The following is a 27860-nucleotide window of genomic DNA, read 5'->3' as shown; positions in this document are numbered from 1 at the left end:
GCAAAGAGACACTGAGTTGCCCAAGGTCAAATGGAAGTCTGTAGCAGAGTCAGAAACTGAACCAACATTTCATGAGTTTGGAAAGTCCCAAACAGGTACCTCAATTAATCACAAGACCACCCTTCTTCTGCCAATCCAGCAAGTGACCACATATTGAGTGGAACAAGCAAATCTTCACAGGGTACAGGACCTCTTTTGCTGTGTATATTTCAGAATACAACTGTTATCTCCTTTAGAATATTTGGCTCCTGGCTTCCTCCCGGAAGAGGAGTAGTTTATCACAAAAGCTAAGTCTTTAGACATTCTGGGAATGAATTTCGGGTCTCACATGACTTCCATGAAGTATTAGAGATAGCCTTAGTCACTGTTAAGCAAAAGGAAGAAACTAGACAACACAATCTCCTTGTACTAGGTGAGATCTCGGAAAAAAACAGAAAAGAGAAAGGAAGGAACAGTCCCAAGAATCCCTGTTATTGGAAGTTTTAAGAACAGGTTAGAACATCTGTCGAGGATGGTCTAGGCATACTTGGCCCTTCTTTAGTACAGGGGGCTGAACTAGATGTCCTCTTGAGGTCCCCTGCAGCCCTGCATTTCTATGAATCAGTGATTTAGAGAAAGTAGTCAGCATGTGCCAAGTTGCCATTTCCCTCCTGAACTTAGTACTGGAAATACTACAGTATCTCATGTACCACTGGGGTAACATTTAGCAAATGTTGAAGCCTCTGAGCTCCATTCCTTGTCCTTTAAAATCCTTCTTCTAGTTGCCATTATGTTGGCCTAAATGGATAGTGCTCTGGAAACCCTACTTTCTGACCCCATTTGGCCAGAATCTCCTTGAGAAGCCACCTATCCCAGTGCTTAACTATTCTTATAGTTAGGCAGTTTTTTCTAATATCCAATCTCAATCTTCCTGGTTGCAGATTAAGCCAATTACTTTTGGCCTATCTTCCATGGACATGGAGAACAAATGATCAGACTTTTTTGTGTGTGTTTGTTTTGTTCTGTGCTTATACAGAGCCTAGCACAATGGCGTCCTGGTCCATGACTAGAGCGCCTAGGCACTACTATAATACAGATAAATAAATAATCTCTTTATTCAATCTGGCTTGGGTTATGTATTTTTGCAAAAATAGTCTGGTGTTCTTCTTGCTAAAAATTGTTTTTCCCCCCTAAGTTTTCAATGTACTGCTAGTACAACAGGCATAAAAATTGGCAGAGGAATAGTTAAACTCGCTGTTGTAATTGTCTTCACTCACAGGTTTGTTCCTGCATGATCAATCCCAGTTGAGTTTGTACTGCAGTTGTAACCATCTGTCTCTCAATAAGACTTATGAAATAGCAACTACAAAAAATCAGAGTGGATAGAATTGGTTGATCTGACTTCTTTCTCTGGCTACTGGGGAATGAAAAGATCAGCTCTCCACTATCTATTTCTGCCTGATCTGGGGCACCTTTGTTGGACCTATTACAGGGAAAGGCAGAGCGAAGAGCTCTGAGGCCTTCCCTGGCCTGCAAGCATTGTACCCTTATTCTCTGAAAATCCTGTTATGCCTGGCCTAAGAATTGCCTGAGGAACTGACCTCTGCTGCCACGTCAGTGGGTGCTTTGGAGGCCTGTAGAAAATTCATTGATATGATACACTTCTTGGCCTTTAATAATAAATTATACCTACGTCTTATACAGTGTATTTTTATAAGTAGATCTCAAAGAGCTTTACAAAGGAGGGCAGTATCATTATCCCCATTCTACAGATGGGGAAACTGAGGCAAAGGGAGAGGAAGTGACTTGCCCAAGGTCACCCATCGGGTTAGCAGCAGAGCCAGAAATAGAAAAAAGGTCTTCTGAGTCCCAGTCCAGTGCTTTATTATCTAGGTCACATTTAACCATTTCCATTGGTTTGATAGACTTCAGGTAGGAACAGGAACTGAAAAATCCTACTCTGACTGTCTTTCAGGCCAGATTTTTAAAGGTTTTTAGGCACCTAAAGATGCAGATAAGTGTCTACTGGGCTTTTCAAAAGTGCCTAAATTCCTAACTCTCACCAGCGGGAGTTGGCATCTAGGCATGGTTGAAAATTCCACTAGGTGCCTATCTGCATCTTTAGGCATCTAAATACCTTTTAAAAATCTGGCTCTCAGTGAATACTCAAACAAGAGACATGAAGGAAAATTAAGTCTTGTAGTACCAAAATCCTTGAAGCAAAATGATTGGTGGTGCTGTCTGCCACTCAACTGATATAAGCTGCAACCGTCAATATTTAGCTAGACTGATGGATCTAAGAGTGCAAATTCAGGTTTGAATTTACATTATCAATAGCTAATTTAAACTAAAATATTTTCCCTTAAACAGTTAATTGTTCTCAGAACTACATATTACATTCTCCAAGACCGAAAATCAATATGGCTTAAGATCATGGAACTCTTTAAACTGACTGTAGGGAGATGGTTCCAATTATCACAAATATGGCATTTTATTTTAGATAGGTATAAATTCACAGAAATATGTATTGCAAACAATTTAGACAAACAAACACAAACAGAAGAGGGGTAATAGAAAGCGATCCAAATTTAAATCCTTAGATCAAAACCAGAATGTTAATTCTTTGAAGCCAACCAGCCACTAACAGCACAGGCTGTTACACATTACACTTTAAATTGGGGTGAAGGAGGTTAAAACATTTGTCTCAACATTTCTGCTACTCTTAAGGCTTAGCAGTATAAGTATACTACTTTTGCCTGCTAAGACTGTTTCTCTAGCCTCTGTTGCATGAGTTTCTAAAGAGAACTATGCGTTAATATATGAAGAGCTAGAAATAATTTTCACAATAAAAAAAGAACGGCTACACATGACATACATCCAGTGCCTAAACCCTACACATGCAATAGCTTAACCTTATGAATACCGATGTGTAGAAACCTGATGAGCAAACTGGTGCCCAGCAAGTTTCCCACTAAGAAAACATCCAAAAATATCCAGGAAAGGAAGCAAATTAAGTATCTCAAAAGCCTGAAAAACATATGCAAGACCAATGACTTAATAATACTATCATAAATAGCACTTCCATGTCCAGAACAATTTACAAACATTAATTAACCCTCACAATATCTTGGACAGTTAGGTGAATATTTTCTGCTTTTTTACAGATGGGTAAAACATGGGCAGAATGGTCAAGTTATTTGCCCAAAATTATAGAGGGAGCCCACAGAAGAGCCAGGTTTAAGACTTAGGGATTTCTATACCTCAAACCATTACTCTCACTGGAAGGGATCCTGGTATGTTTCATGCTGCAACAAACCTCAAATGCCAAAGGAAACTATCTAAAAAAAGGGAATTCACTTGTTAAGTAATTTCTTCTGACATCTGCTTCACAAAATGTATGTTTGTAAACCAGCTAAGCACAGATTAGACTAAAAAACACACCAGCTACCAACAGGATAGCACAAAAAAAAAAAAAAAAATCCTCTCTCTCTAGTGGAGCTATGGGAAAGCTATCCTGAAGCTACACTCTTTTAGAGGAGACAAGTCTGAACAATGCCCAAACCGAAAGCTACCCGATACAAATTAGTCTGCCTGGAAAAATGTGAAGGCTTCCAGGCTCTTCCACACAAAACTCAGAGACTTTGTCTTGACAAGGAAAAGTGATCACGCTTATATTGGGCCTAATTTACACATGCTAATTATCCTGACCTAAATACTATCTTTTTCCTGGTGTAGATGCAGAGAAACACCTTGTAGCTCAATTTAGTTAGTTGAGCTCTAACCTAGGCTTCTGCCTATGGTAGAAAACTGATCACCTAGAAATTTTACCTGTCTCTACACTAGGAAAAAAGACACTGTTTAGGTTAGGCTAATTAGCATGTGTTGGCTAAGTCTCACCTAAGTTTTACTATTTTGCTTACGTCAAGACAAAGTGAGAGAGACATCAACCAGCTTGCAATGGAGAACTTCTTACCCAAGAGAGCATTCTTATTGTCTCAGGGTATGTCTACACTACCCATTGGATCGGTGGGCAGTGATCGATCCAGCGGAGATCGATTCATCGCGTCTAGTCTAGATGCGATAAATCGACCCCCGAGCACTCTCCCGTCAACTCCTGTACTCCAGCGCCGCGAGAGGCGCAGTAGAGAGGAGCAGCAGCAGTCGACTCACCGTGGTGAAGACACCACGGTAAGTCAATCTAAGTATATCAACTTCAGCTACGTTATTCACGTAGCTGAAGTTGCATAACTTAGATCGATCCCCCCCAGTGTAGACTAGGGCTAAGTGCTAGCCCTGCAAATTTGTATTATACTCTTTATCCTAGACATCTACTATTTTTATGTAAGTAGAGGATATTGTGATATCCAGTTCTTCCTGCCATTTAGAGAAAAGCTGCTGTCTTGTTATCCTTTGCTATTAATTCTCCCTCCTCTCACTTATGGTCCAAAACATATAATGAAGCTACAACCAGGGACCGAGCTGTCTGCTTCAGTCTGTAGGGTGTTTTCAAAGAATCACATGGAGAATTAACCCTTGAAATATCCTAATGAGATCCTTTGAAAACATACCTATCTAACTGAAACAGACATTTTTCAGTCACATTTTAATATATATTAATGGTACATTTATAAATAAATTTATAAAGCATTAATAAATGTTTAATAGATGTTATAAGCATGTTACAGACCTGAATAGTACGTAATGGTGGCAGTTAAGCTCTGGAATAGGTTTCCAAGGGAGGTTGTGGAATCCCCATCACTGGAAGTTTTTAAGAATAGGTTGGACAAACACCTGTCAGGGATGGTCTAGGTTTACTTGGTCCTACCTCAGCACAGGAGACTGGATTTCTCAACTTCTCATGGTCCCTCTCCAGCCCTACATTTCTATGATTCTATAAGCACATGGGAAGAAGGTATTATAGATGATTAGCAGCCATAATTATAAGCAACCTGCAGACCTACTGAATTCTATAACAATCTATATTATATTAATCATTTATTAACCCTTTATAAACTATTTATAAAAGTGTACCCTTCATATAACACGCAACTCATTTTCTCCACTATGACTCCAAACTCATGTCTTGAACTTATCAATGACTTTATATGTAGCTTCATGGTCCAAACGAAAGGAGCAGATACCTTTACTCCTTAGCTGTGTTCTTATGAAGACTCCTGAATGCTAATGTTACGAAGCAGTAACTGGCAGCCTAGTTGAAAGAAATATAGCTGGTACAATAATTCTCAAGTTCTCATTGGCTGCATATAGACTACAGACAAGCTCAGGGAGGACTTTATAAATTTTGGACAACCTGCTTTGACAGAGCTTCCTTGTGGATCTTGAGAGAGTGATTAAAAGTGTAACCCTTATGAGAAATGCTGAAGAAAGCAAAAACTATGAAACAGATGTTGCAGCTACCCACAATAAAGCCAATATGTATACTGTAAATGCAACAGAGAAATCTGGGTGGTGGTTAAACAACAAGTGGCATGAAAAGTCCTCTAGCTTCTTTGACTGCACTGATTAATTAATAGGCCCAGGGAAGGATAACTCAGATCTCTGCATTACTGGATTATGAACAAAAAGGCAGCTTTTAATGTTCTGTGCTTAAAGCGCACAGTTTTTCAGTCATATTTTGCAAAGAATTGTAATATGAATTCTTAAAGAACTGTAAAAATATTAATTCCATTATATTCTGTTAGTGACTAGCTCTAGCCCACAAAGAGCTGGTAAGACAAACATTTCTGTTTAAATGACAGATCAAAGAAGCATTACTAAAATGATGTAATCCCTTTAAACAGGAATCTGAAAAACAGAATGAGGAAAGGAAACCCTGATTCCTCTACTTCCCTAAACTATCAAATTGTATTTATTTTAACATGAAATTCTTTGTAAAGCTCTTACTGATATGTAAGTATTTTCCTTTCTCAAGAACACAAATGTAATAATCAGGTTGCTAAAAAAATACATTTTTCCTTAAGCATTACTTTGAAGTAGTTTTCTTTACTTTTTCACACTCACAAGTTACATAGGAAGTGAAGAGTACTGACAGGCTTGTCCTTAGTACATTAGGGACTTAAAAACCTTGAATTTAATAAGAATTACACAGATGGATGCAGATACCTTTGGTGTTCTGTTTATTGTCCTTACTGCCACATGAGCACCTGCAGTCTTGCACTGTCCTACTAGGCATTCCTGAAAACACCTGGACAAGCTGTTTGCCCAAGCACTAAATACTGGAGATGATAAAAGATAATTAGCAAGTGAAACTATTCCTGGCACTACTTCGACATTATTGCAGAACTGCAGCAGCAAACTGGCACCTGGTAAAGGGAAATGCTAGATGTGATAATTCCAATTTACACATTCAGCACAACATTCTATCCGCCTGTCAATGTGAAACAGTTTCTCATTCAGTGATAACATAGATACCCCAAAAGAATGTTGTGTTGAAATACTGACATGAAACTTTTATGTACATAACAGACCCTCTCTGGACCAGCTGCAACTGCCTTCTTTTCTTGCAGGGCATGTGTTGGCCATGCATTTTTTTAATTTAAAACAAAATCTGACTTTCAAAAAGTCCCTGAATAGAAGAGTATATTATACACAAGTACCAAACCTACAATGCACGGTTTGCACAGCAGAGAGAGCTATTTAATACACATGAAAGAGTTTGCTACAATTATGTGTAGTAAAATTTTCAACAGAATATGTCAGTTACCAAATTATAAAAAAGCATTTGCAGCAGTTAGAAATAGCCATTCATAATAGCTGTTTAAAGTAAAATATTATTGTACTCTCACTCATGTAACAAGAAAACATGCCACAATGTTCTGTGCACACCTCAAATGTGTAGATATTTTTCCAAAACATTTTCCAATGATCTCATAACATGAAATTATTTAAGTATAACAAAAGTAGGAAGCCTGTGAAAGAACTGATGGATCTGCTGGACATCAGGGAGCTAAGGGAGCAGTTAAGGAGAGTGAAGACAATGCAGAGAAAATGAATAATTTCCTCATCACAGATGGTGTTGGGTAGATAAGGATAAGAGGGCAGGGTGGAGAAAGATACAAGATTCCATATTTGGATTGGTAGTGTTCCATACATTTCTTCATCATCTGGAAATGGTGGTGACAACAATGACATGACAGAGTCTGCTGATAATACAAAGTTATTTAGGTTTGTCAAGACTACAGAAGACTAAGAAACTTCTCAGGGATCTCACAGAGAAAGGTTAATGGGTATCACGATGGTAAACAAAATTAAATGTTGTTAAATGCAAGGTAATTCACATTAGAAGGAATAATTTTAAACTATTTATAAGCATTGTTGTGTTCTAAACTAACTCTAATTACTCAGGAAAAGGACCTAACATGATTCAATGAAAACCTCTACTCCAATACAATGGCAATAAAACAAACAAAATATTAAGATAAAGAATGGGATAAACATTTTGAAAATGTAAATACTATAAACATTATTATATAAACTGATGGTTACCCAAACTTGGAAAACTGTGTTCCATCCTGGTCACACTATCTAAAAGTTTATAGCAGAAACCTAAGGGGTCCAGAGATGGACAATGAAAAGCATTAGCCTTCATGAAATGCCCATGTGAAGTCAGAAGGAAAAGATTGGGACAGTTTGGTTTAGAGAGGAGAAGAGAGTAAAAGGACGGAAGAGAGGTATATAAAATGATTGTAGAGAGAAGGCATAAATAGCATACTCCTACTTCCTTTCTCTTATTACACAAGAACAAGGAGACACTGAATGAAATTGAAAGGCAACATGTAAAACTGATTACAGTAAATACATTTTTTACACACTGCACAAACTGTGGAACTCAGTGCCATAATATCAAGTCCAAGAATTTAGCAGGAAATAAAAAAGGATTAGACATTTAGTTGAATAAGACCACCACTCAGTTATAGTCATGTCATATGGAATATAACTGTATATAGTGTTATATTTTAAAGCAGAACTATAAACCCTCATGTTTAAACATGTAAACCAATTACTAACTGATAAGATTAGGAAGGAACTTCCACTATTGGCAGGTCACCTTTTTTATACCTTAGCATCTAACTCTGGCCACTGCTGAAGACAAAATTCTGGATTACAGGGACTACTGATACAATCTGGTATAATTTTTGGTTCCTATTGGAATTACATTGTGGAGCCCTGAAAGGTTTGTCTGTAAACTTAGGCCCAAAGATCTGTTTAAAGGACCAGCTTGTTAATTCGGATAAATTGAGAAGGCCTGATTCTCTTCCGATGCTAGTACATTAGAAGCAACTCCACTGAAATCTATGGAATTGCATTGTTGTGAACCTGAGGTGAGTGAGACGTGAACATGAAGTGTGCTTGTTCCAAAGGATTTTTTGAGCAGAGGACTGGAAATGCTACAAGTTTCTTCATTATCGTTCCATAGTGAGACAGGGCAGGTAAGCAGAGTTCCCACAGCACCTATGGAGTGGGCAGAAAGTTTGGGGGGGCCGGAGGAGAGTAGGGGAGTCCACACATCTCTAGTCCATACATCACTAGAAGCCACAGCCATCTAAATGGCTCTCTCTCTCCCTGGCATCCTCTGGCTCTGCTGCTAGGGGCTTCCCCACTGGCCACTTCCCTGTGATTCCCTTCTAGAAGGTTTTCTGAGCACAAATTAATGGGACCTAAATTCATGACAACAATCACTTGGTTTGCAGTCCCAAAGGGTGACTGGGTAGTGATGCTATGGAGAGGCACTCAGAAGCCTATTCCATTTGCACCAGAAAACCAAGATTCCTGAGGAACTCCTCAGGAGGTACTTTTGCAGAGTCAGAAAAAGAATATGGATGACATCACAGAGAAAATACTTCTCTATTTCCACCTCCCCCCTTCTTCTCCCCTCCTCCAAGAATATGCCTAAACGTTGTCCCCTCCTCCCACAAAGAGGGATCAAATTGGCCTCTAAAATATCTTCTTCACATTTAGAAATGATGGAATCAATAAAGATATGATAAAATAGCTACAATAAAATAGAACTAAGTGTTTAAATAGTCACATTAAGCAAGACCATTAGAGTAAACTTAGTTCTCCACACTAAAGTTCTCATGTATGGATTCCAGACCCCTAGCAGAGGACCAAGTTGAGAGTGGAATACTACAAATTTTAATAAAGGTACCAGTTTGACAAGATTTGAACTTATTAACAATGCAATACATAGGCAAATACTTTATCCAATAGAATACATGCAGTCTTTGCCTACTACCTTATACAAATGCTGAAGGTGAACTGCAAATGATTTTTTGAAGCTGGCGCTTGTTCCCTTGTTTGGTTGTGTGGGCTTTTTCCCCCTCTTTGCTCCTGATGTATGAAAAATTTATTTTTATTTTTCCTATTTACTTTTTACCTTAGAAAGATCAACTCTGTTCTTCTCTGGTGTTGGAAGAGTGCTTGAGGACCTCTATTTTACCACCCCTCACACATTGCTGAAAGGATGGAGGTAATGAATCTTTCACAAAGACATCCTTTCTAAAACATCTGAGAAGTTATCTAAGTATTAACAAACGGCATATAAAAACCCAAAGTTTTATGAAGTCTAACTAAAAATCCCTTCTCCCTCAATTACTCTGCCTCTACTCTTGACTCTTATGAACATAAGAACATAAATTATGAAGTTATCTTTTCTCTAGTTCACCAACTCATCAGTCTTGCAGTCTAGACAGGCTCTGAATACCTAAGGTAAAAACCAAGGAGAACCTTTCTCTGATGAAGAACCAAACTAATGTTCAGGATTTCTTTATACATCATTAATGAAAACAGGGCAAAAAACTATTTCCTCTTCACCCTCCCCTCTTTTGCAGGTCACCTTTAAATTGCTGTAGGCAAGATTGGATATGATTCCCTATATGTGTTATAATCTGAGTATTACAAGGAAAACTTACTTAGGTCTGCATTATGGAATTTTTACTAGCTCTGGTTAAGTGATGGCGCTTAGTTTCCCCAAGAGCAGAACAGGGACTGGATTGTAACACAGTCACAAATTTGATCCCTGGTTTTTCTCCTTTGGAAATAATCTGAGCCAGCCCTTCATTTAGTAAAAAATATTCCTCCTGTATGTGCCAGTGGAGTCAAGGCTCCCTCACATACCTCTCCACCCACTTGCACAAGCGCGAGAGCAGCAGTCTTGCAGAGACTGCTCAACCTACCATGCTAAGTCATGTGATGAGGGTAGCCCATGCCCCCATCTTTCCTGTACAGGCATATAAGGGAAGCCACAGCCTTTAATAGAAGGAATATACCAGCTACAGAGTTCCAAAAAGACGTGTTCCCCAACGTCCACAAACACCTGCAGGTATGAGCAAAAGTTTATAAAAATTAAACTTTGTAACATTTCATTAAGATTCACTTATTTTAGGGTGGCCCTGTACAAAGACTTCCATTCTCTCTAGGCTTTCCCAGTGGTAGAAACCATTATTCTATCCTATAAAGATTTTAGAAAATGAAAAAATGGCATGAGGGAGGCACTGCACATCTCCACGAGTTCCAGAGAGCTCTCCTAGTTCACTAATAGGGGCCACATACACCACTAATGCTATACTATCAGCTGAGAACTAACAACAGCTGAGAAATATGTCAGACGTATGGGCAAAAATGCCCATTTTTGTCAGCCACTTCTGGAAACCACTGTGTTTCTCAGTGGCATTTAAACTTATTTATTAATTTCCTTACTTAAAGGTCATTAGGTTTTACCTAGTTTAAGAACTTCATTTTAAAATGTGTTTTAATACAGTCTTTTTTTTTAAATGCATTGAAAAAGCACATTGATGCGCTATGAAATCAGAGCTGCACTCTGACCGCAGCAGAATTAAACCATTTTTGTGCTTAATGCCTAAGACAACATTCACACATAATAACAAAGTGGCTTCTATGAAGCCAGTATACATATGCTCTAAGTGTGTACTCTAGGGGCATGGTCAAAGCTGGCAGACCTGAATTAGACCTATGTTTTGGTTTGCAGACATAGATGTTGTGCTGTTCCTCCACTCTGCTTTTCTGAGTCAGCAGGGTAAGAACCTTTGTAACTTTCACTACCCTGGCTGTTCAGAATTACTGAGCCAGAAGGCAGAGGAGGGCAGACAACATGATAGTTATGCAGGGGGAACAAAACACAAACAGCAAGTTTAGTTTTCTCACTTTAGAAGCAGGGACTTAAACCATGATGCAGACTTCATTTTGGAGGCATGTGTGACAGAATGTATCCCTGTGCTGTACACCCTATTGCAGGGATCGGCAACCTTTGGCGCACGGCCTGCCAGCTTAAGCACCCTGGCAGGCCAGGCCGGTTTGTTTACCTGCTGCGTATGCAAGTTCGGCCGATCACGGATTCCACTGGTCACCGTTCACCACTACAGGACAATGGGGCTGTGGGAAGCAGCGCGGGCCGAGGGATGTGCTGGCTGCCGCTTCCCGCAGCCCCCAATGGCCTGGAGCAGCGAACCGTGGCCAGTGGGAGCCGCAATCAGACGAACCTGCAGATGCAGCAGGTAAACAAACCGGCCCGGCCCGCCAGGGTGCTTACCCTGGTGGGTCGCGGGACAAAGGTTGCCGATCCCTGCCCTATTGTAATAATCTTTGTATTAAGTATGCATTGCGGAGTATCATTTGAAAACTTGTAATTTGCTGGTCATTACTATCCTAGTAAAATGTGTTTGGCAACATTGCATGTGAAGTTTAAGAGATTTCCCAGTATGATGTTATTAACATGTGTTCCAAACCACAGGCCTACCCAAGCAGAAGTTGGCAAACAGGTCTGTCCTAAACAAAAGAATGTGGGCTCAGCTTAATTTGCATTTAAGCAGGAAAGCGTCATCAATAGGGAAGGGAAGCAAAGGAAGCTCAAACAGGTGAGGAAAAGCAGCAGGGAACATCCTTGCATATCGACTTTTTGTACTCAGCTGGAAATGTTTTTCAAGAGGGGAACTATAAAAAGGAGGGACAAATACCCCACGAAACCCACACACACACACACCCATCACATTAATGACACCTGAAGTAATAAAGGAAGCATTCATCAGATTCTGGGAGAAGGGGTTCTGACCTAAGAAGTTTGGTCAGTAAGACTGCTGAAAGAATGTGGTGAGAAAACTTTGCTTTGAATGAAACATAGCTTGTTAAATTAGGCACCAATTGCATTTTATCTTTATTTTTCTTGTAACCATTTCTGACTTTTATGCCTCATCACTTGTACTCACTTAAAATCTCTCTCTTTATAATTAAAAACCTTGTTCTATTGCTTTAATCGAGTGTGATTAAATTGAAGTGTCAGGGGAGTGTCTGTCCATTTGGGGTGACAAGTTGTGTGCATATTATTTCTACTAAAGTAACTGACTTGATATAAACTTGTATTGTCCAGGAGAGGGCTGGCAGTACAGGACATACATTTCGGGGGGAGGGAATCTAAGACAGAGTGTTAGGGGGTCACCATGCAGTATAACTTAGGCTGGTAAAAGCCACGGTGTGGCTGGCTGGTTATAACACACACACACACCTACCTACCTACCTGCGAGTAACTTAATGCTTGAGGCTGTTTGTGAGCGGTCCAGGCTGGAGGCTACAGCAGTAAAGCATTATAAAGGGCACTCCAGGTTAGAGGGCAGGGGTTACACAGATACTCATTAGTCTGGATTGTATCCTGGTACGTCACAGCATGTTATTTTTTTCAAGTATCTGGCGGACATTTAGGAATACTGACTTTATAAGATGTTTAAACTCTGAGGCATGCCACCTTTACAGTGTCTCTATCAGAAGTACATCTATTTTGGGTACTTTTTATTACAGTATGTACTAAAACTCTTTGTTGAGGAAGTAGTTATTCCACATGTGCAGCAGTGTCAACTTCTTACAATTTAAAAGCTCAGATGAGTAATGTTCTAAAATACTCAACATAAGCTTCTGGGGGGAAAAAAACTGCCCTTACAAAGACTTAATCTAAGGGTTCATGGAAATATGAATATATTCCTTAATTATAGCGACACACCTTTTTTTAGTAGTAGCTATAATCAGTTGGTTGCAATCAGGTTTACTCTGGCACTAAGCCTGTAATCTTTTGAAATAAAAATACTTTATCGGGTTCTAAACATATTATACAATACATCTTCTCTATTGATGCAAATCTTGTGATGGGGTGGAGAGGGAATGAACTGTACTAGCACAATTTTTTCATGGTGCAACCGGAAACAATCCGTTGGGCCTTATCAGACAAGGTTTCAATTTTCTATCGTTCCATTTTAACCTGCCTAATCAGTTGAACAAAAGTACTTTATGTGAAATGATTCCTTCAGTTGCCTTAGCTACAAATCCCTGCAGTATACTATAATTGAAATCTACTCACGTAAGTTAAGAATAATTAGGACCCCAAATTAAGCTAAACACAAAGTTAATTCAAATAGTCAGCTGCTGTCATTTACATGGTTACAGAGTTTTATTGTTCCTTAACATCTCTGAATGCTCTTAAATGCATTTTGTTCTTTCTTCACCATTTAATATTTTACTCCAAGTGGAAGTGGGATCAAGAGCCTAAATTTGGCCAGAACCTGCCACTTCAGTACAACTTGATCAAGTCTTTTCTCACTAAATGTTTTCCCCACTACTGTCACTGTACATTTGCTATCAGCTATCAGCCAATTAACAATACTGCTGAGGAATGGAATGATAGCTCTCAGATACACTTTCATGGTAAATAAGGCTAGTATAATTGATTCTGCTATGAATGTCATCAATGCAACAAAAGAAAGAGTTTTTGAAAGCTAATATTCAGAGCACGTCTCTTTGTCTAAACTCTAAAAGCAAAGGATTAAACAAGTTTCTTGTCTTAAATAAATGGCGATATGAAAATGTTGTTCAAAAACATATCATGCAAAAGCTAGATAATAATGCATGTTACAGATTAAATATGTCTCATACTGTAAGCGCAACTGTTGCCAGAATATGTTACAACTCCATTGATTTAATCAAGTGAAACTCAAAGCTAATTAATATATTAATGTAGTTAGTCAATAAATACATTTGGCAACTCAATCTATTTCTTGAATAATCTTCCTCTATGGGCACTCTGCTTTTAGTAAAACATTATTTCTATAAAATCTTTTAAGGCAGTTTATTATATGCAGGTATTCAAGGTTTTCATACCCTGTATTTACACTGCACATACTTCAGGTAGTTTGAGTGCTGGAACATTTACAGTTCCGTGTAAGAAGTTTTCTTCTTCTTTTTTTAAAAAGTACATTGCAAAACAATCTATAAACATATAGAGAAAATTCAAAGTTGATGGTTATTGAGTAGCACTTGAAACAACACTGTATAACATGTTGTATTAATAACATTTTCTTTTAGCTGGTAATCTATAAAATGATATATTGTGATTCCATCCATACTAATGAGTAATAATCCACATCATGAACCACTAGTTTGCCTTCTAGTACTTTCCAGGCTTCATTCTTCATGCACACCAACTTCATCTGTTGCAAATTAAACAATATAAAAGTGTAAGCGCCAAACTGTTCTTTTTTGTTTACTAAGAGCAAATTTATCTTGAAACCACTGAAATACCTAATCAATTCTAAATGGCCACAAAACCACATTTTTCCAAACAGAATTGCGATGCTGAAGATACATTTTATAATCTGTACATTATTAAAATTCATTTTACAAGCAACACCCTTTCACAACAGAAACTTGTTTGAAGAAGTAGACAAAAATATCAGAGGCAACCTATCAGCCTTGAGCTAGAGAAAAGAACTGGGACAGCTCAATGGGGAGAATATGGGAGATAATAATGTGAAACATTAGGGAAGGAAGGTCAGGTTGCATGCCAAGTAGTCAGACAGGATCAGTGGATAAAAGGCCAATTAGACAGAGATGTTTACAATCAAGAGGTGATATGAAACAGGACAAAAATCTTCCAGCTACAATTTAAAGAGAAAATATTTCTCACTTCTTTTCCCACCTAAAAATACAACGTATTTGCAGAATCTGCTGAGAATGACAGCTTTAAATGAACTTACTGAATTCAAGTTTAATAGGAAAAACCTCTCAAAACGGCGTCATGGACTACTTATAGTCTCTGCTAGTATAGATCATCAATTACACTGGTCTAACTCCTAATTTATGTGGCTGGGGGGAAAAGTTAGCTCTCGTTAGCCTAGCACTATAAGCAGGAATTGAAGTTATGTGAACTCTCTGGGTTTCTCCCATGTATGAGTTGCTTAGGCAACCAATACAGAAGTTTAGTTTGCTTTCCAACCCCTCTCCCACTCACACATTTCTGGGGAGGGGGAAAGATTTTGGGGGGGGGACAAACATCACTAATGCACAGCACTGAAATACCAGTGAATTACCTTATTAGTATAAGGTAAGAAAAGAAAAAGGATGAAAAATTCCAAACCACCTGAACTGATTTAGTGTCATTGGAAATGAACACATTTTCCCTCACTCCCCTTAAAAGGACTGTCTTAATGTCACTTGGACATGGATGAATTGTCTCCATTTATTGAAAGAGGCATCCACCAACTGAGCAAACATTTATACAGCTCTATTTCTTTACACTTCAAAAGAAAGCTAGAAGATAGAGATAACGGAAACACAAAAAGCTTTAGCACAATTGGGTTTTGAAAGTTTGTGGACTAGTTAGTTCAAATTTCTTTTTGGTAGACAGAAAATTTGAGATATCTTGAATCATGGGGCTTTGTTTAGTTCCTATATGTCAGCAAGTATTGCTCTGTTTCAGTTTGTCATAATATTTCCATGGATTTAAGATGACACAAAATTTACTGGTGTGCTAAATGTGGGGAAATTTTACATTGTTAAAAACAAGGATGGCAAATCAGGAGAAAATCCAATATTTTTAGGTATAACTTTCAAAACATCAATCCAGTCATACCTGTACATTACAATAAATCTGTCAAACTTGATAAGATTTATCAGTGAATAAACTAATGCTACAGAAGATAGCATATAAAACTGAAAATGGCTCTAGCTTTAATGATGTGAATTTTTATTAATTTTAGAGTGAGTTAGAAACAAAACTTTGCAAGCTGATTTTACAAAAATAAATGCATTGCTAGGGATACAGTAGAATTTAGAGCAAAGTATATTGCTTATTAAGGATCTTTCCCTTTATATAATTACCCCATAGAAAGAACTGAAGATATCATATTTATGTTAAAAAGTAAATATTGTGTTACTATATCACACTTCAAAAACACCAAAGTCAACTTTTAAGTGCCTCTGTTGTCTGGGAAACTTGTCATATCGGCATAAGCAATTGTATACCAGCATACAGAAAGGTCATATAGACCATCAAGCACACTTACAAAGAGAACATGCACAGACATAAAGCAAAGTCCCTTTTTATTCTGAATGGATTGCTTTCTTGTTCCTTGTGGAACACATCCTGGAACTAAATCACAAATACAGAACTGGACATGAAAATTAGTGTTTTATGTGAATCTTACATTCAACAATATATTTGTATTACTGCTGTGTAAGTATGTTTATTGGCACAAAGTCAGTAAGATAGGTTTTAACCGAACTATTAGTATAAATATTCCGTTCAATATATGGATGTGATCCTACAAAGATTGGTGCATGCAACTTTACTCATATGAGTACTCCATAGACTTCACCTGAACTATTTGTGGGTGTAAAATTAAATGCATGATTAGGGTTTTGCATGCTAAATTTAGATTTATTATACTTTATGAGAACCTTCATTATTGTCTGATTCTGATGTGGACAAATATGACAGTAGTAAGAAGAGAACTTTCAGTGCATGGTATATACACTAATTCAGATGTTTTATGCTTCCCCATCCTATGGGTTACGAACCTCTCCATTTTGTACTATGTTCCACAAGTATAATACACACACAACTAAGGAGGACTGAAGTGTGTACTGATAAAGCTAAATAAAATGCCCTGTTTCTCAGATACAACGGTATACTTCCATTTTAGTACAAAACAGGAATGCAATCATTAAAATAAATGTATACAGTGATTTGGTTTTAAAACCATTAAAGGTAGTAAAAATTAAAATGATATATTACATTCTCTGTGCTCCATAACATAGCACTGAGAGTCCCAATAAATTTTATATAGGAGATGTGTGGCCAATCCACATGTACCTTGTAGAAAAGGCACCCTATAGTCTTTAACTAATCTAAAACATATCCAAATATGGGGGGCGGAGGGAGAAGAAAGACTCAGAGTCAACTGTGTCAGTAGGCTAAGCCAAGGTAGCTGAGTCAATTCAGTCTCATCCTAGTGGTTGGTCATGTAGCTATTCCCATTGAGACTGAACAAGGTTATCACAATGAAAAGTGGTAAATTGAAGCAATAGTTTAGAAGACTCTGGAAAGGTAACATCTGCCCTTAGCAGGAGTAAATTGTGTTTGTACATTTTTTGACAAATTTTCAAAGTCCTTCTCTCCTTGTGAGGAGAGCCTCTTTCACAAGAGGAATTCAAAGTTTTAGCAAATGACAGCAGGAACACAGCTCTTTAAAAGAGTAGCTAATACCTAGCATACAGTAATTTAGATTTCCATTTTTTTTTTTTTTGTTAAAATTATAACAAATTTGAGAATGTGTATGAATTAAAATAAATAATTTAGTGGCTAAAATTAAGATTTCTTAGTAAGTCCTCTAAACAAGTATTAGTGCAATATTTAAAATGGCACTTCACAAACTGAGACTGTCAAGGCTATCAGATTTCTCTATTCCCATGTCATTTCTCCTACATTTTTGAAATAGCTATTTTCTTTCACAAAACATGAACCTCAAGTCCCACCATAGAGGGAATGAATGAAAGGACATGCACTGCCCACATGCTAAATAATCTGATGCTTTTTTATTTGGTTGGTTGGTTGGTTTTTTTTGCCAGCTAGTCTGATAGCCTCCTTAATCTAAAACTGCACTTGAAAAGTTTACTTGGCATTTTTCTTTAAAAAGAAATTTGATTTCACTATTTAGATCAATTTACTTTTTAAAAGCTGTGCTGGCCCTATGTCTGTTTCAGGAAACAAAATAGAAACATCACTAAATAAACACCATGAAAGTATTTCTTCATTTGTTCACAACAAATATTGAAAGCAGAACTCAATACATCTGTTTTGGTTTTTATAGGCACCCTACCATTCCTTTTTACATAAATCTTTGCCTTTAAATAATCTGCATTCATTATTTAACAAAAACATTTTTACTAATGGAATCATAAAATACACTTTGTTGGATGACTTATCCTGAAATCTATCCTCATTTTTCCAAGAGCTGCTGTTATTTATCACTAGTGCCAAACAGTGCTAACATTCAAATATCTGACTTTTACTTACTAAGACTCCATTATGCAGTATGGATTCAGTAAAACCTATCAGAATTGAGCACACAAGGGACTAACAAAAATTGGTTGCTTAACAGAAGTGGCGCAAAATTGTACTCGTTATGTTTGTGGATATTTCGTTAAACCAAGAAGTTGCCTAATAAATGTAGTGTTTCACACAGAGTTACTGTGATTTAATTCTCCAAGCTAGAGAAATTCAATTTACATTCCTGCTTACTGACACATGATGCTACAGCAAGCACTACCCTGGAAGAAATGGACAAAACAAAAATTAAACCAGTTAACAAAAAGTTGATTTCTCTATTAGTGAAGCTCTCCTATCAATTCAAGATATGCTGTGAACAAGGGTTTGTGTGTTTTAACTACTACGGGCCCAATCCCGCTAACACTTACACATATACATATGTGAATTTATTCATGTGTACAACTGTTTGCAGAATTAGGCCCTGGGGGGGGTCTCAATTGTGCAAGGATGTTGAACATCTTTTGAAATGTGCTCAGAGCCTTCAATTCCCATTGCCTTCAGAGGATTCAGAGGGGGCTAAGAATGCTACATGCATTCTCCATGTTTCAGGAACTAGGTGTGTATAGTACCTAGTATTTAAATGTATCTTTTAAAATAAATGTAATAATTTCAGGTGCACATTTAGAAGCACTTTCAATTTTTATAAATAAAATTTTGTGAACAAAATATATTGTCTACTCCACTGGAGTATATAATGTTTAAAAATCTGGGTTTTATGCTTTTCATTTTAATGTAAACAAAAATGACTATTTATAGACAAAGAGGGGCTGAACCTAATTAATAATAGCTATTACTTTAGGAAACAGAGTTTTTTAAAAATCAAATACACAAGGATGGGGGAAAAAAAAACTTTTAAAATCCTCCTATACATGAGACATCAAACCCACTGACACTTTTTTGGAATTTCTTCCCTAATTACTTTGACATAAAATGAATCAAAAAGTCAAATCAAATCTTGATCGTAACGTTAAAATAAAATGTAAAGTAAATATTTAAGCTAATTAACTTTAGCTCTTCTTCCCTCATGTTTCCTTCTTTTGCTTGGTTCTCTTTATTTGGTGTCACATTAGCATCTACTTACTGCTGTTAGGCAATGATGCCCTGTTAGACTTCTCTAAAGCAAACTGAGATGACACAGATCAATGTACCAGAAGTATGTACTAACTCTTTGCAGTTTTCCTTCTAGCTGCCAGTATATGTCCTTTCCAGGTTCTCTTTACCTGTAGGAAGGAACTGCTTCAAAAGCAAAACCCCTTGGCCTGTTGCCTCAAAAAGAAAAGAAAAGAAACGAAACGAAAAGAAAAGAAACTTCTCTTAACTGCAGATATGATTCTTGACTTGATAGATACTGCAAATAATACTGCAGTCTCTCATGAAACAGTCTCTGTCTGCTAACAACCTATTGGATTAAGCCACTGTGACAGCAACGAGGAGTTTGTCTTGATTGGAAAATTTTTCATTAAGTGGACTAATGAACCATTGGTCCACACCTGGAATCTTTTTTCACTGTACAGAAACATTCACTCTTAACAGCATGAAATTTAGTTAGTTTTTTTTTTTCCCGCTGCAACAACCTGCTTATGTATATAAGATTTCCATAACAAAAATTAAGTAGCTAGATTCCAAGTCAGAGAATTAAAGATATTCCTATTTTCAAGGGTTCTCAAACTGGGGGGAGGGACCCCTGAGGGCGTCGGAAGGTTATTACATGGGGGGGTCATGAGCTATCATCCTCCACCCCAAATCCCGCTTTGCTTCCAGCATTTATAATGGTGTTAAATATATTAAAAAATGTTTTTAATTTATAAGGGGTGGGGGCGTCACACTCAGAGGCTTGCTATGTGAAAGGGGTCCCCAGTACAAAAGTTTGAGAACCACTGTCTTAGATACCGTTTTTTAGCATTTGTTTGTGGTTATACTTCCAGGGATGAAGCATCGTTAGTAGAGCATGTTACACTTGGCATATTTTATGACTGAAACAAAAGGCAACACAATCTCGCCAGAAAGTCTAGCAATGCTGTATTCACTTTGCTTCTGGTGGCTTAAATCAACTCAATATTAATATTCACTTTCAAAATACAGTGCCAAAATATTTCATTTATTCTTAGAATTTATAATTAATTGTGTGTGATTCTGTTAGCTGCTCCCAATTTCCTTCCATTTATTTTAGCAGAGAAAGTAAGTCTTGTGTAGACTTTAAAGGAATTGAATTCAGCACTGAAGCATCAAAAGATTGCTACTGCCTCCTAGAAGCCAGAATAGGGATAGAACAACATGGATCTGAAATGTTACAAATGAAAATGAAAATTACCTTTCGGCAAATTCGGCATGCAGAAGCTTTCAGTTTATTTTTCCTACCCAAACACAGTAGTAAATTGCTTGTTAGATATATCTAAGTTAATCAGAAAAAAATTATAACTATGTGTTCTATAGCATTTTCCCCTTCCTGCTTCCAGATCTTCTTCAATTGCTACATATTGCTGAACTCCAATACTGAGATATTTTGATAAATGTTTTAAAATTCTGAGTTGAGAGATTTTTAAATAACTACACACACACAAACTTAAGATTTTATAACTGTCATTGAGCACCTTTAATTGGAAAAGCCATGAAGTGAAAACACCATTTCCCAGTACTATCTTTTAAATACAATTTTAGACTAGTTCATTCATTCTTGCAAGATGAATGCATTTTTGCATCAAACACAGTAATTACCAAAGCCAACTAGCTGTAAAATTTAGATATCTAAGCTCCTAGTGGCTTCCCATCTGCAGAAACTTGTTTTTCATATGACAATAAGGTTTCATCCAAGACTAAAAACATGAAGGACACCAAGAACACACAAATGTATAGTCTCTAAAAAATCGTAAGTTACCATCCAAAGAATCATACAATCCAAAAGATGAATGTGTTGGTCTTCAGCACTATACTCACAACTTAGGGCGGGGAGAAGATGGGGGAAGAGAGAAATCTTGAAAGCTGTTTAGGCAAAACTAGACCTTTCAAAGGCAATAACCCTCAGGAAGGTACTCCTTGAAATGTACTCCTTGAAGTCTACATAGGAGTTATTACTATATTTCAGCCAAATAGGTTTATTAATTCAAGCCCAAGAACTGAGTAAGTTGAGAGAGTCTTAGACTAGAACAAATGTTTAAATAAATATATATTGAATGTGAGAGCTTTTATAAGATATTTAAGCCTTTAAACTTTGCTAGGTTTTGTTTGACAGTAGTGCTTGTTTAGTTTTACTGCACTCTATTTTCTGAATTACTCAGAGGGGTTTGACCTATGAATCCAAAGAATTCATACATGGTGAGATACATCCCTACTTTTTTTTTTTTAAAGTGGTATCAGATGTAACTGAGGAACTGCAAATTAAATCATTACACTCTTAAAAGTAATATATTATCTATCAGTCATGGGGTTATCTAACTATGGGGATGAATGCTATTAAAGGAAAACGGCCAACTTGAAACCTAGTTAATTTTTAAAAAGTTACAAATATTTTTAGATATTACACTTAGCCCAAAATTCCCTTGCCAATATTTGTGATTAAAAAAATTAAAATCATATTTTCCTATTCTTTTAAAATGTTTCTCGCTCCACTCTAATTGTCTAAAAAAGCCACAAAAACACCAAGGAGACTGACTATATTATCGAAACAGTGAACTGATTTTACACAAAGAAAAAAAAAGTTTTTCCTCACTAATCTCTTCTATTTAAGAGCAATCTTAGGTGCTATATGTACCGGAGGTGAACAATTTACAGAGAGCAGTTAGGTTTTTAAACTGGCAGCGCTCCTGTATGCACTTTCAGTTTCATTTGCCCAATTCTCAGACGTATAGCACTGATTTTAATGGAATATTTGCAGTTTTATTTCCAGCAAGCCAATCAATGTAAGTAAAATAGGTGCTCTGACCGCTGCTTTTGGTTCCATTAGAACGTATTTTAAACAACTATGCACTGTTTATATAACTTGCAATTTACTTGTGCTCAAGGACAGTATAGTGAGAGGACTGAATAGAAGGAATCGAAAAATAAACCACCTACCAGTTCTATCATCACTCCAGTTGTCTGAATACTGTTATTTAGTGTCACTGTATCAAACAATGTACATTTATTTTTAATGTTTGTTTTGTTTTAATATCAATCATTTCGACTAACAGCTAAGCTCTAGAACAGGACAGGTAGTAATTAGTTGTTTCTAGTTAGGCAGATGCATCCTAAAACTCCTGAGTAATCTAAAAGCAAAATAATATTTTAAAATTATACAAGAGCATGTGGTCTCTCATCTGGAGCATAACTAAAAGACAGAATATAATCTTACCTTCTGTATTCTGTAGGAAGCCAGTTATGAGAAGTAACCAAAAAAATTGCATTCTGCAACCAGAAGACACCATTATTGATCCCTTTAAGTATTTTCTTTGTATTCCTTAATGAACCCAGTTATAAATGCCCAGCATCATTGAAGCCGGTGGTCTGTATCATTGATCTTCATATCTGGGGATGGAAAACAAACAAACAAAAAAAGATTCCATTGTTAGTCATATACTAACAAATTTTACAAAAATGATTCACATATCGGCTATCAAATTTTAGCTGACATGAAGACAGAAAGTCAAAAATATAACATGAAGTACAGCTGTACTGTGGCTGGGGAGCGGGCAGGCGTGCTGGATTTATGATCAAGGTCAGTGATCAACCAGGATGAAGAAGTTTAAAATGTGATTGTAGCTAATGTGCTCCTACTAAGAGATACAGTGAAGATAAGAACATGGATTTGCAGATGAGTGGGGTTTAAACACAAAAAACCCCACCAGACACATTATTCTACACAACACTGATACAAAACAGATCCAAGTACAGAAAGAGATACAGACCAATAATAAAACCTCAAAAGAGAAGCTCAGCAGGACCCCTGCACATCAGGGCTACCACAGGAGATAGGAACGCCAGTTTTTCCTATTACACATATACCGCTACCTCGATATAATGCAACCTTATATAACACGAATTTGGATATAACGTGGTAAAGCAGTGCTCCAGGGGGGCGGGGCTGCGCACTCCAGTGGATCAAAACAAGTTCAATATAACGCGGTTTCACCTATAACGCGGTAAGATTTTTGGACTCCCGAGGACAGCGTTATATCGAGGTAGAGGTGTAGTTCTGCCTCCTTAGACAAAAAGCTAAAACAGCAACATTGTCATCAAAATAACCATTTTGCTGAGAAAGCACGTGCTTCTTTGACCAGTGAGTTTCAAAGAACTTCTAACCACAATGAAAAACCTTTCAAACAAGGGGGAAAAAACCACGTGTTGCAAGCACATTGTTAATATTGCCACTTCAAATCACATGTACATTAGCCCAGGTCAAAGATAGCACATGATCACATTGGGTTTAGCAAGTGACTGAACTCCTTAGTTCTACTTGAGAAACCAACTTCACCTGAACTTCTCCTGCATACCATGGAACACGAAAGACTTTAAAAAGGTATGTTTTACATTTGATTTTTTTTTTAATGATAGTGGAAAACAGTTATTGAACTGGAAAGTCTGACCAGCCATATGCACTCTTCAGTCAGTGCCTTCGTTCTTGCAACAACCATCGGAAAAACAGGTTACTTCCTCTTTCATAGGTAGGTCTATGAGCTGGACCAGTCTCCAGCAGACAGCTGTTTGAGATATTAAAGATATCAATGTGAATGCACAGTTGAATTTCCAGTTTGAGTGTGGGTTCTATGAGCTAGAGGAGTGTGCAACTCAGAACATGATAATAATGAACCTCTGAAAAATGCTGCACAGACATAGATCAAAGGAGACAAGTTCTGTACCACATTACCCCAGACCCTATAGGCAGACAAACCAACATTTTCAAATTTGGGTGGCTGAGGTTACACGTAAAATAAGTAACCTGACTTTCCAAAGTTCCACAGATCATGTATCCTATTTTATCTTTCTTGCTTGTGCATAGCAAACTGAGGCTGGAAGCAGCAAAATCACTTAAGCCAATGAAAGGGCAACTACCCGCACACCCCAGTACTCTGGATAGTCCTTGGTAGTCCATTTCAACCCATTCACACCTTTTTTTTTTTTTTAAAGTCCCAGAGCTGTGAATGAATGACATTTTATAAAGTTGTTATAGAACAGCCTTGAGATCCTTAGGGATCAAAGCTGCTATACAAAATGCATCAACGATCATGATAGTGCCCTAGTGGAGATACACTGTAGAAGTTTCAGTTCAGTGGCCATATGGGAGTCTATAAATTGGTGTACACTTAGGACTTGAAAAATCTATTCATCCAGTCACCAATGACAAGTGGGAAAGCTCTCCTGGGCAAGGATGCCCAAATCATTGATTTCTGGAGAATTTACACTTTCCTTTAAAAAAAGTTTCTAACCCTCATGGTCACAAACACATTGAGTCTGTAGACAGACAGCTGCAATGCCTCTGATGTTGCTCATTGCTTTGACAAGCAGCAGCAGGGTGAAATTAACAATCACTTCATTTGTTTCAGAGTTGCTATACACAGTCCTGTGGGCAGCAATGAATCCATCAGTGGAATACTGCTGCTGCTTGTCCACAAGACTCGCACACTTTCATTGGCTGTGAGTGCAGGAAGACATAATACCAATGCAGTCAGACAAGAGTTTAATAATTTAGAGTAGCCAAGTATGCTGCTTCACAGTGGACGTGGCTTTAATGGCGATGCCACTTCACTGTTGGATTTTTTCCCACATACCTCTTACAGAATGCAAAGCTCTTACAGTCTCATATACAGGGAAATGAAAGAGAACTGGCATTCTAAGCTTTCAACAAAAGAGGCTCTTTTCCTGCAATTTGCAAATACAGCCAACAAGTGCTCTTCAAGCAAAGGGGCAGAGTGATGCATATAACACATGTATTTCCACAAAGAGCAGAACAAACACAGAGTCGCTCTTCCTGGCCCAAGCCTAAGTGTCTAGAGGTGAAGATCCATCACCATTTAATCTGAGATAGTCATATTTTATTTCTTAAATCTTTCATCCTGGGCTGAGAGGGCTTTGCATATTGAAAAATCTAAAATCTGCATATGACACTGCATGCAGCTGAAAGTAAGATTGCTAAGGAGTTCCTGCTCAGGAGAAAAGCAGGTATTGATACTAAGTTATCAAAAACTGGGAATTCTCCCACAGAAAACGCCTAAGGAGAATTTAGATTAATTCTTCACCCGTCACACCCAAAGGGCTAAATCACTGAACTATTTCACAGACACTGCAGACTGCTCAGTATGATTTGAGCAAGTAATTAGAATAATTTGAGAGTGTGGATGAGGCACAATAATGGCTACATGTGAATTAAGTCAGCCTTTTGATTGCTCCCAGTCCATCCAGAGGATTTTGATTTCCTGAGATTTAGTTTTAAATGGGCTTTTTTATTTCCATAACTTAATGCTGTATGGGCTGCTTAACTGTATGCATAAATTTTGAAAAGCTTTTTTTTTTCACCTCAAAGTGGATAGTGACAAGGCTGTGCTTTGTCATTCTTCACCTCAATGCCTTCTTGTTTGTGAGTAGAAAGGAAGGAAATAATCAGAGCACTATTAGAGACTGATGACCACTTTCTAGGAAATAGCTGCCCAGATAGGAAAACCAATGGCAGAGGGAAGGAGTAAAGGCCTCAAACCTTCTAAATGGACTTATTTTAGGTGTTCTAACAACAACACGTAAGCAATAGTTTATAGAAGGGGCTTGAGAATGTTCCTGGGACACTACAAAAACAGCAACTACCACCCAGGTGAAGGAATAATGTAAACTGAAATGGTTGTGACAAACAGAAATAGTGGGTATACAACATTTATACTGTTCTAGTCTACTGGGAAATAAAACTTGACTCACTTTGTTGCACTGAAGGCAAAATATGTCTAAAGAAACTAATTAGCCTTCATCAGACTGTTTATCACTAAGATGTGCTTTCAAAAGGCCAGAAAAAAATTCAAATACAGTTTGAAAACTGACTTCAAGAGATTTTTGTTGTTGTTGTTTATTTTTTAACCAAATTAATAACAAACCTCCATTAAGCAAATTGTTATGAAACCCTGAATAGTAACTAATTCAATTAAAATAAAAGGACATTACAATACTGAATCAACTGTTCAGCAGCACAATAAAACAAATCCTGGAAAAAGTTACCCCAAAGACAAGCTGGAGCCAAAGGACACTTGTAGGGATAAACATTGCTGTCAGTCTCATCTTTCTGATCACGTAAATGCCAAAGATGTAGACACAATGGAATCTCACAACAACAACAAAATCCAAAAAACAAACAAACAGGACCAGGAAAAGCCCTATTAAGTTACCTCTTTGCAAACAGAAAAGTAGATCATAGCAAGTGGTTATCCTGTGCAAATAACTTGTTTCCTCTCAGATCTTAATAGGCCTAAGCTATCGGTGATCCAGAGAGAATGTCTGAGAGTGGGAAAGAGAGATGCTCCCCAGAGCAAAGACTGCTTAAGAGTGCAACAAAAGCTGTCCAAAAAACTTCAGCTGTAATTTAAATCCCTGCCTCTGGGCCATACTGTAGTCTCTCACAGGAAAACCTGAACTGGAACTTAGAGGTTTACTTTGTATATTTCCTGTTGAAGAAGCGAAAAATCAGGAGAAGTCAGCATTCAGACTTGTGCAGCACTACGGAATGCACGGAACTCTGCTCCCAGCCCTACATATCCTAAAACAGAGGTAGTGAATTATTTTTTGTCGAGGTCCAAATTTCTTGGTCAAGGTCCAGACTGTGGAGAAAATAATAAAAAAACAAACAAAAAAAATGATGATGATAATATGTAAATAAAAAGATGTTGGGGTCCATTCAAAAGTGTATGGCGGTCCAGATTTGGCCCACTGTCTGCCTATTGACTGCCCCTGTCCTAAAATCTCTGCCCTGCTCCCCGACCCCTCTGACTACTGAAACCTCTAAGCTTAGCTGCACATCTCCTACAGAACATGTTCTACCATTAGCTTCCTTCTCTCCTCTCCCCCCTCCACACTGCTCAGGAGCACCCCAGAAACAGAAAATGCTGCTCCAAGTATCAGTTCCCCTTGAAATAGGTACTGTCTGGAGATAAGCGGCTCTCTGAAAGGAGCTTCTCCCTCTTAGACATATCCCCAAATTCTGCGGAACCCAAGCCCCAAGGGTTCTGAGAGGTCCAAAACAACATTCAAAGAGCTGTCTCTCTCCCCCTTTGAGTAACACATTGTCCTATTCTATCAGGGGGGAGGGATAGCTCAGTGGTTTGAGCATTGGCCTGCTAAACCCAGGGTTGTGAGCTCAATCCTTGAGGGGGCCACTTAGGGATCTGGGGCAAAATTGGTACTTGGTCCTGCTAATGAAGGCAGGGAGCTGGACTCAATGACCTTTCAGGGTCCCTTCCAGTTCTAGGAGATAGGATATCTCCATTAATTTATTTATTTATTTTATCAGGCCCTACCATTAATGAAAATG

General features: G+C 37.7%; 1 protein-coding gene across 38 annotated transcripts in view; it reads right to left on the bottom strand.

The window, feature by feature from the left end:
• Window positions 1-27860, bottom strand: part of ADGRL2 (adhesion G protein-coupled receptor L2) — a 470630-nt gene that overhangs the window by 134901 nt on the left and 307869 nt on the right. For 31 of the 38 annotated variants that reach the window (XR_010589665.1, XR_010589664.1, XM_065554079.1 and 28 more), the window contains one exon: window positions 22713-22885. The exons of 1 other annotated variant lie outside the window; for it this stretch is intronic. Coding sequence is in view for 29 of the 37 variants with exons in the window: in XM_065554079.1 (XP_065410151.1) it covers window positions 22713-22785 (73 nt within the window). In the remaining 8 variants the exon portion in view is untranslated. Of the gene's footprint in view, window positions 1-4666; window positions 4871-10175; window positions 10316-22712; window positions 22886-27860 lie in introns of all 38 variants that reach the window. 6 more of the 38 variants (XM_065554092.1, XM_065554091.1, XM_065554100.1 and 3 more) reach the window with 2 other exon arrangements.

Source organism: Chrysemys picta, chromosome 8 (assembly GCF_011386835.1).
Source record: "Chrysemys picta bellii isolate R12L10 chromosome 8, ASM1138683v2, whole genome shotgun sequence".
Taxonomy (NCBI): Eukaryota; Metazoa; Chordata; order Testudines; family Emydidae; genus Chrysemys; species Chrysemys picta.
Note: the sequence above shows the minus strand (reverse complement) of the source record. Positions and strands in the feature narration are given on the sequence as shown.